Genomic DNA, 10,241 nt, shown 5'->3' with positions numbered 1-10,241 from the left:
TGTGGGACTCGATCCCGTGTCTACAGGATCACACCCCAGGCTGCAGGCGGTGCTAAACCGCTGCACCACCAGGGCTGCCCAGTCTCTATAATGTTAAGTCTTCCTTTACTGCTCTCCTTCCCACAAAAAACCTTCCTAATAAACACTATGCACAGGTGCAAATACTGTATTCCCTATTTTTTCCCCCTATTTTTAAAAAAGACAGAAAGTGTATAAAAAAATAGAATAAATAAAAGACAGAAAGTGTGTGTGGGGGGGGATAGAAGTGTGTGATGTGCCCTCCAGACATTTTTATTTTTCCTTTGGTCTTTTGCAAAAGAAAGAAGTGCAAAACATCCTCAAATATGCTTAGAGCCACATTAATCAGTGGTCGCGATGATCCTGAATTACTAGGAAGGGAAGGGTGCTCTCTTTAGGAAGGCAGGAAAATACAGGTTGTATCAGTATTTCTATCTATATCAAATAACAAGACACCCCAGGACATGAGAGTTATTTTGTTTAAAAACAAAAAACAAAACCAACCAGCCGGCTTCCTATTCATCCCACCAAAAACAGAAGAACCCACATTCTCCAAAGGACTCTGGAGGGTTACTGAACTACAAGTACCAACATCAGTTTCCTCAGAACACCGAGATACGGTGGTAGTGCCCCGTGGAGGGCCAGTGTGAAGACAAACGGCTCTTTAATAAGGTGAAAGTAAGTATCTTAAACTTAAAAGTTTTCGAAAAGCACTGGAAAAATGTGTGTGCAAATAACTGAAATGCCATCTGTGAAACAGTTACAACCACCAAAATAAGAAAGGCTTATTTTTCTATTTTACTTCAAAAGGAACAAATAAATTGGTCACCAGTCTTTGAGAAGTTCTGGATTTGCCACATCTCCAGAAACTGTACAAATGGATAGTTGTTCTGTTTTACTTCAGTTATTTATAACATGTATATCACATAAGGCAAATTCACTTCATGCTTTACTAGTAAAATGGAAAAAAAAGCTTTCTCCAAAATTGGCACTAAAGTTGTTAAGTTCTTAATAGCAAGGAGATACATCCAACTATAAGCAGAATGAACACAGTCATAATACAAATCAAATCAAAATTATTTCCTTTATATCATCAGCAATGAGTAACTCCAGAGGTAGTATGGCAGAAACGAGCATGGATCCTATCAGGTCACAACCAATGAAGAAATTAAATTTATTTTTTTTCTGTGGTTTTGACCATAAATTGCTTTACACATTTAGGACCTGAATAAAAACCACTCTCAGCAGAAATCTTGGCCCATTAATTCAACTGACATATCAATTTACAACTTTCAGGACTGCAGATATAAAAAATGTAAAGTATAAAATTATGTAAGTTTGAAATGGTTTTAATCATATTCATTAAAAATATTTACATTTCCCAGGACTTACTTGACAAAACCCCCTTGCAATATAATTCTACTCTAAACTTTTATTTATAAAATGAGGCTCATTTATGAGATTTCAATGAATGTTATACTGCAAATTACTTACATTCCGTAAAATATTTTAAGAACTTTTCATATCAAAGGTAGTTTATATTGGATTATCTGAAACCCAATAGTGCCCACAGATGAGCTTCTTATAATTCTTTTCATTAATGCTTGGAAAGCACTGTGAAAATGAAAAGTGCTGTTAAGTGCTATCATCTCCCTTACATTTTCACTTACACTGTGTGCACATTGTGAAATAAACACATATGCAGCATGTCCATGTTTTGATATGTATTTTTATTTCCCTGCAGTTTTCACTTATCAAGAACAAGTAACAGGGAAAGTTGTCTGAACTAGTGCATAAACAAACATTCTGAAACACCACTACACGTATCTAATTTACAAGAACCGTATAAAAAAAGTCACTAAAACACTACACTATGAAGGTGTCCAACGCTTACAGTCAGACTTTTTCCAACCCGTTACTTGCCTTGTAGCCACAGGAAAACTCTCCAAAATTGAAAAGACAATCTTGCCACAACCCTCCCCCCTCCCAACACCTGGGATGGCTCGATATGTAGACTTCCAATAATTATTGCAATGATATGATGCAATACATACCTGGTAAAATATCCTTTATGTGGTGTGTTACAGTTTTAAAGCCAGTTAAAATATGCAGTCTTCAGATAAAATGTAATCCTTGAAAAATTTTCTTATCTGCACAGTTTAAATGTGCTAGATGCATAATTTTTCCTAGTCCGTTTTTTCCTGTGTAATTATTTTTTATAAACTGGTATTATAAATAGAAATATACATTCAAAATATATGGAAAAGTGAGTTACTACATTAAATTTGCATGTATCGATCCATCCCTTTCCCCTGCACAGTAATAGAAAATACTATTTTGCCTTGAACTTCATATTTGACAGTGAAATGCCACTAGTATTTACCAAAAAGTCCATCTAGTCAAATTGTGAAACAAAATGAACCAAGTGAAAACTTTACAGTTCCTTTAGAAAAAAATTACAAGAATTTCATTTCCTAGCTATGAATCTTTAACTTTTTAGACACAAAGTTGGATTTATTTTTACAAGATACAAAATGTAAACATGGCAAAATAAATAGTTAAAACAAGTGATGCAGGATCCCATTTCATGCTCATGATCCCATTAAAGAATTATTTTTTAAAATCCATTCAGTTGCAAATTCAAGTGCAAAAGCATGATGATGAATATCTACTATTCAAGTAACAGAAATAATATTGATGATACAAATAAACTATTTTACAAGGTAGTGATTTTCCCAATTTTACAAAATATACATCATATATCGATTTAACATCCGATATACTGTAGTCCATTTAGGTCCATTGTTACGCTCTGTGATCCACAGAGTGTCGCCTTTTGCATTCAGCTGGAATATGAATGACTGTACACCATCAGCACAGGTCAAAAGCCACATGTTTTAGGTTATGTCACTTCCATAGCTACTGTTGTCTCTGCTATTCCATTTAAGCCCAATCTTTCTGGTTCATGGTTCTCTCTAAAATGAAGCAAGGAGTAAAATCAACATTAATACTCTCTAGAATATTATCAGTATTTACAGACATGTTTTTATGTAACTACAGCTAAATACGTACTTCACAAGAACATTTCCCATTTTTATAATTTCTATACAGGAATGAGGACAAATTTTCTTCAGCTAAGAAATCCTAAAAATTCCTAATTCCTTGATTATAACTGTTTACTTAGGAAAGACAGTAATTTAACATAATATTTCAGTAGAAGCCGAAGACAAACTTCTCATGAAATATGTAACACAGAACCCATCCAAGTTTTTTTACAATAGATGAAATATGTAATACTCAAAAAGAATAATCATTAAAAGTACAGTATTAGTTACTTTCCACTGCAGTTTAACTTTATTTTATTTTTTTTTTAATTTTTTATTTATTTATGATAGTCACACAGAGAGAAAGAGAGAGAGGCAGAGACACAGGCAGAGGGAGAAGCAGGCTCCATGCACTGGGAGCCCGACGTGGGACTCGATCCCGGGTCTCCAGGATCGCGCCCGGGCCATAGGCATGCGCTAAACCGCTGGGCCACCCAGGGATCCCGCAGTTTAACTTTATAGGCTTAAGGTCATGTAGTTATTAGTTCATGCACTTCAATTGTTTTCTGATTCACTGTTCTCATGAATTAGTATCACAGAAAGAAATATAAAAACATATCCTGAAATACCACAGATTTAGCTAAACCCAGAATATTCTTAATTTTAATATATACATAGAATAATTTACTTTCCCTTTGTGTACAATGTTGAAGAGAATGCAAATTTTGATTTGAAAATTGAGGCTCTGGGACGCCTGGGTGACTCAGTGGTTGAGTGTCTGCTTTTGGCTCAGGGTGTGATCCTGGGATCCGGGATCAAGTCCCTCATCAGGCTCCCCGCATGGAGCCTGCTTCTCCCTCTATGTCTCTGCCTCTCTCTCTCTCTCTCTCTCTCTCATGAATAAATAAATAAAATCTTTTAAAAATAAAGAAAATTAAGGCTCTGACAAGGGAATTAATAACAACTCCTCTAGCCTTCCCAACTATCTATGCTACAAAAAAGTAACATAGGACTGAAGCTTCTAAAATAGGATGTATTTTTGGAGGTCTGATGGTTCCCAATTTGATGTTTCCCCCTTGTTTTTTTAGTACTTCTGGCTGGCATATAAACAGCCCACTAGTGACACTTCAAACAAAATAATCTTAGTCACACAGCTCCACACTAAGCAGATCTCAGTATCTGTTAAAAAGCAAGAAAATCAACAGATATCTTATTGCTTGGGCAGTAAAAAAAAAAAAAAAAAAGCGCCTTTTTCCTCCCACAAGATAGCCAGCAGGGAGGGGTGGAATGCTACTGGAAACACACACATGCACCCACCTTGCTATGCTGCTGATGGCACTGCTGGGAGTAACCTTTGGCACTCTGTCCATACTGGCAGCAACTGTGGCAAGTTTTAAGGCTGTTGGCGATGGTGCTGAAGTCCGTGTATTGATATGCACATTGACTGGAGAAACAACACTGACGTTATTGAGGTGCACTGCATTTGTCAGGCAGGAATTGTTCATGGGAAGTGTTTGAGGACTGCTTGTGCACAATGCTGGGATTAAGTGGTTTGTAGTGGTGTGGCCAACTGTCCTTACAAGTTGTACAGCGGAAATCCCTGGGCTGGATGATAAAGCCATATTGGTGGAGTATAACGTTTTAGAGGTTCCTGAAAGAGAAAATCATTCAATTCATATCACGAGACATTAAGTAAACTCTCAAAAAATCAAGAGTTTAATAAAAATAAGTGCAAACACTAGTATTCTAACTAAATCCCAAGTTAATTTCCACACAATGGCCTCTCCAAAGAGAGCTCCTGATCACATCCCTAACCCAGTACAACCCAAGGACAGATCTTTCTAGTGGCCTGCATAAAAATAAAAAGGCTTTACAAAGTATTCTGCTGCATCCCGATTTGGAAAGTAGGAAATAGGACACAGGAGGTTGAAAGCACGTGGAAATGATGGTTGGATTCTACCAGAATTCACACAGGCAAGAAGAAATCACTAAGGGGGGCAATCAGGATCATGGGCTTCACTAAAAGCAAGTGGAAAAGCCAAAGGTGTGAGTAGTAGTTGAAAGCTGATAGGAACAGCAGGTCTTTGAGGACTCGGGGTAGTAAGAAGCAGGTAAGGTTGCAGAGGAATACTGGATTTCAAGAGGAATCAGGAAGGCAGCCCATTGAATATGTGCTAGTGGGACAATAAATCTGATTTTAAACTTATTGAGAGAGGAGCCTGGATTATCCTTTTTTGGTTGGTGATTAGATAAACATGTTTCCTAAGATGTGAGGCAACTCACAGTAGTACGTGGATAAAGCTAGGCAAGGTGGAAGAGCTACAGAGGAAGGTTATCTAGAGGGTGCACGAGGAAACCGGGAGTAGGTTTTACGTGAATTCTAGAAAAACATTCAGCCATTCCACCACACTTCCCCACAGAATTCTGAAGAATCCTGACTTCTTGTACAGTGTTTTCTCCTTGCATTTAAATAACAAAAGTCCTATCTCAAATCGGTGAGTTCCAGCTTTGAGCTATTAAGCACCACACGAAACCACAAGCTTACCTGAAGGCTGGACAACACCGTTTATGTTGTTGTGGCCAGTGTTCTGTTCCTTGGCTACCTCACCGCGACTTGGAACAGGTGCACTGACCACTGCGGATGCAGCAAAGTGGGCGCTGGCTGAGTCAAGTGTTTTAGACATACAGTCAGAGGTGCTTGAGCCCTAGAAGATGAACGAAATTAAACTCTTGATTTTTCTGATGTGATTTCATGAACATGAATATTAAGAAATGGGCAAACCAAAAGGCAGTTGCCTTTTTCGTCTTGAAGAGTTACAGGTGTTTAAGAGATCTAGGACTCCACAGACTATTTCTGGCATATGAAGCAAGGAAAGGACTAAAAATGGGAAACAACTATTTCAGAGAAAGATCTAGGGAATTAAAAACCTCAAATGTATAATAGTCTACTAATTTTCCTAGTATGTGTTAATGAATGCCTTTAAGAATACTTGACAATCTAGATACCATGGACAAATGAAATCAAAAGGACTAACTGACCATCACTTTTGTCACAATTAAAAAATATGTCTGGCCTACCTCGCAGTTGGCTACTCAAGAGATTCAGAAAAAGCAAACAAAGGCAAGTTTAATGGCCATTCCTCTTGATTCCGTAGGAAGCTGATCAGCTATTCCTAACAGCCAATAGCTCTAGAATGTGGGCCATTCCCAAATCTACCTGGACGCTAGAAGAGTGCTGAGAGGTCCTGGTGTCAGATTTTCATGTTTTGGGATTCAGGATTTCCAAGGTCAGGGTATTTAGTGATCCCCTGAGAAAGAACTAAAACTACCACCATCAGCAGATGCTGGCCTGAGAGCTCATAGAATACAAAGAAGACTGAACGCGTCTCAGTTATTCCTTCAGCATTACTTTTGGAATTATGAAGCAACAAACCTAAGACCTAAACACTAGATGTCTTTCTTTCAGATGGCTCAAATTTGAAACCTACTTTTCAATTACAGTTTAATTTTTAGTGGCTTAAACAACAGAAACTTATTCTCATACAGTTCGGGAGGCCACAAGTTCAAAATAAGTCTTACAGTGCTCATATCAAGGTGTTTGCAGTGCTACCTTCTTCTGGCAATTACACTTTTATATTTTTATTCTTTGTGTATTCATTTAATCATGCCAGTGGAAAACTTCACCTGGTGGCCATTGTTTTCTTCAGGGGAATGTGATTCAAAGAAGAAAAGGGCTATGTTGTTCAGATTCACTATACAATTCAAGAGAATTACCTCTTGGCCCATGGGGCATATCCAAATGGCACTTAAACACATAGTTTAGGAAGGGGTTAGGAAAGTTATATTCTTGGGGAAAAAAAAGTTTTGAGGACTGTATAAGTGGGGATGATAGTCCTAAGAGTATGTAATTTCTTCCACAAATTTCTAATAACCCTTTAAAACAATGTAGTCTCTTTCCTACATTACAAATACCATATTTGACTCTAGTACTCCCTTCGTTAAATATAAACTAGTTTTTGAAGGTTATCCTCCATGACTTGACTAAAATTGAATGAAAACGATGTACTTATGAAAGGGGGGGGGGGGGGGAAGAAACATAACCACAACTAAAAGACAAGTTTACCTGTGCTTTTGGATGTGTCTGTTGCGAGGAATGCTGAGATTGCTGTTTCTGCTGAAGCTGAGCAAGTTGCTGCCTCTGCATTTGAACTAACTGCTGTTGATGTGTCTGAAACTGCTCTTCTGTGATACCCCCTGTTACTGGTAAAGGACATTCATTTCAGAAATAAGTATGTGTTTTAAAATACTTATAACAACACAAAGTATGATACAGTATCACACGATTGCCTAATTAAGATGAAAAGCAATCGCAAATCGACATCAGCAAAGAACCCAACAAAAAGCAAAAGTGGTTTATGCTAATATCCATAATCTTCTAATGTCACATGCTAAAAAAGTTTCTATATGTAGTGTTTACTGTATAACGTAGTTCTAACAAAAGGATTCTAATCATTTATTCAGATTTAATGTCTTTGAGATCACTTTTAATTCACTATATTGTGGTAACAATAAAATAATTTTGATTTATTAACTGAAATAATAATAATGACTAAGTGATAGCTTTAGTAACAAAGCAGGACCATCCAGAAGACTAAATGATTCTTACTGCTGGTTTCCATTCAGGACATTTTCTCTGATTACAAATCAGAGTAGAGAACAAAGATGTTCATCTAGTTTAACCATTAACTATAGTTTCAAGCCAATAGATTGATGCTAAAATAAGTCTTATCTATACAAATATGGGCTAGAAACCAGAGAATCGTTCAGAAAATTAAAGGTAGAATGTATCCTCCAATGTAAGCAATTATGCTGTGATCAACTGTGTTAAAAGTTAGTAGATTTCAAGTAAAAGTAAGACATCTAAAACTTCTGTTTACAAGTTAGCTAAGAAAAAGTTATAATAGAAAACATTTTTCTTTACTTTCATTCACTAGTTTTCAAGTACATTATTGATAAACTGAGCTTGAGGACAAAAGCTATTTCCATAGAAGTTAGTACATTATCAAAATCAAGAAATATTAAGTCACATCAGAATACATCTATTACTAGAATAATTTTGCTCTACTTTTCTTCATTGCTTTCTTTGCTCTCCCCAACTATTCTTTCAATCACCAAATATTTACTATCTACCATGATGCAGAGTGCTACATTTAAGAGTTAAGTGAATACAGGGCAAAATAAACTAAGAGGGCCCCTGCTATAAAATTCTATGGTGTAGTTGGAAAGGAAAGATACGTAAAAGAAATACCAACTAATATGAGTCAACTTTTAAGTGTAATTGAGCAATCAAATCAACAGAACCTAAAGGGGTTTAGCTAGAAGACTATAGACTACACCCTAAACCTAGGTTACTTAACTACCCCCACCCCCAAGTTTTCCATTTAGTATAATTAAAATGAGAAGTTAAAAAAAAATGATAGTAAATTAGATATATAATAAGTTTTGAATACAGTCTATTTTCTATGAAAAGGGAGTTAGGCCCCAGAGATGGACAAAGCATTTGATATGCCTTCATTTCTGTTCTGCAACATTAAAATTTGTATTGGACTATGGGAAAAAAAAAACAAAAAAAACAAAAAAAAACAAAACAGTTCCTAGATAGCAATTTTAATTTTTAGAAGATTAAAAGACCTGGTGTTATGATAACGCTCACTCTAAAATTTTAATATTACCTGTATTTTTGAAGTACACATTAGTTATCTTACTGAATTACCAACAAAATCAAATGTTTTTCTTTGTTTGCACATATTAAATTCATTGCAAGTGTTCTATTTTTAAATGAAAAAAATATTTTTAATTCTAAATTTACAATCTTCAAAATCAAATGAAAATGTGAAGTATTCATGAATTTCCAGCTGTTTGAAAACCTTGGGAAAGAGATGAAAAATAGTTTATTAGATAAAAAGCAGGAAGGAAAACTCTTAAGTTAAACCCAAATAAATCTGTTTAAGTCTTAGGTGTATAAAGAGTGTGCCAATTCAGATGAAATAGACTTGGAATCTGGTGTTAGCATGGTCTACTCCCTCAAATCCAAGATTATGTTTGTCTAGAGCTAAGTTTTTGTTGTAGTGAAGAGGTGGCAGGTTATGGTGATTGAGGAATAAACTAAATTAATTATAATTTTAATGGCTATTTCAAAATTGAGAGAGAAATGAGAACAGTGAGAATCATCTCTAAAATATTTTAATTCAGAAAATCATGAAATCGAATTCAGAGTAAGTATGTATCTAAATTAGTAGAAAGAACAAAAAGCATTTTTTAATTTAAAAAAATGGTTGGTAGTCCATGACAAAGTATTGCCTACTACAGGTGTTCTAATTGCTTTTTATGAACGATGACCATTTACATATATATTAAAAAGGAATGCTGATAAAATTGCCTGTCTTGGGGAGGGGGGGTGGTATGTCTACTTACTGCCTTGTCTTGTTCAGACCATAATTTGCTCAGAAACCCCATCCTTTCCCCATAGAAAACTCATTAAAATTTCAACCAAGACTCAATTCAAATTATTCAAATTAATGGGGTTTCCTAAATTTTTTAACCTAGGCTGACTTTGATACCAAAAATTTCATCCCTGATCCCATTACCGGTTGAGAATCACTGGTAATATAAACTCAGCTTAATTCTATAATATGCTTTGAAAAATGACATTTTTTTCCTCTTCCCCTCATCTCAAGCTTAGCATGTTATATTCTTTCTTGACACCTAGTTTTCTTTGCTATAATGTTTTGTGCTTGAAAAACAAGCTGATGTTCCTCATTCAGTATTTTCTAGAGCACTGTTCAGTATTACTTCAATTCTTTAGACAAAAAGAGCAATTAGTAATTATGACACAGAATTTGAACACATAAAATATCCTTTCTAACTGACCTGTTTCATTTTGTTAGGGTGAATGGAAAGTGCTAAGAAACGTGTGATCTTAATGGCACAGACACAGTACTGAATTATCATTTTTAGGGCTGACTTAATGGTAGATGGAAGTAGGTAACTTGGTAGGTAATTTGACTGAAAGCACCTTCTCTACTGATTATTCTTCCTTTCATAATCACTCAAATAGTTTCACAAGAAATTTATTTTGCACACTGACTTGCAGTCATCAAAGGGGTAAACATTAAAACA

General features: G+C 35.6%; 1 protein-coding gene across 8 annotated transcripts in view; it reads right to left on the bottom strand.

Moving 5' to 3' along the window:
• Nucleotides 1-1,729: 1,729 nt before the first annotated feature.
• The window catches only part of EPC2 (enhancer of polycomb 2), a 127,547-nt gene continuing 119,035 nt past the window's right edge, over nt 1,730-10,241 (bottom strand). For 5 of the 8 annotated variants that reach the window (XM_077861649.1, XM_077861648.1, XM_077861651.1 and 2 more), the window contains 4 exons: nt 7,186-7,322; nt 5,608-5,767; nt 4,380-4,713; nt 1,730-2,993 (listed from right to left, as the gene is read on the bottom strand). In XM_077861649.1, the coding sequence (XP_077717775.1) occupies nt 2,921-2,993; nt 4,380-4,713; nt 5,608-5,767; nt 7,186-7,322 (704 nt within the window). In that variant the 3' untranslated portion in view covers nt 1,730-2,920. Of the gene's footprint in view, nt 2,994-4,379; nt 4,714-5,607; nt 5,768-7,184; nt 7,323-8,794; nt 8,990-10,241 lie in introns of those variants that run through there. The other 3 variants (XM_077861646.1, XR_013359413.1, XR_013359412.1) reach the window with 3 other exon arrangements.

Source organism: Canis aureus, chromosome 20, assembly GCF_053574225.1.
Source record: "Canis aureus isolate CA01 chromosome 20, VMU_Caureus_v.1.0, whole genome shotgun sequence".
Lineage (NCBI taxonomy): Eukaryota > Metazoa > Chordata > Mammalia > Carnivora > Canidae > Canis > Canis aureus.
This window is presented reverse-complemented; position numbering and strand designations above follow the sequence as displayed.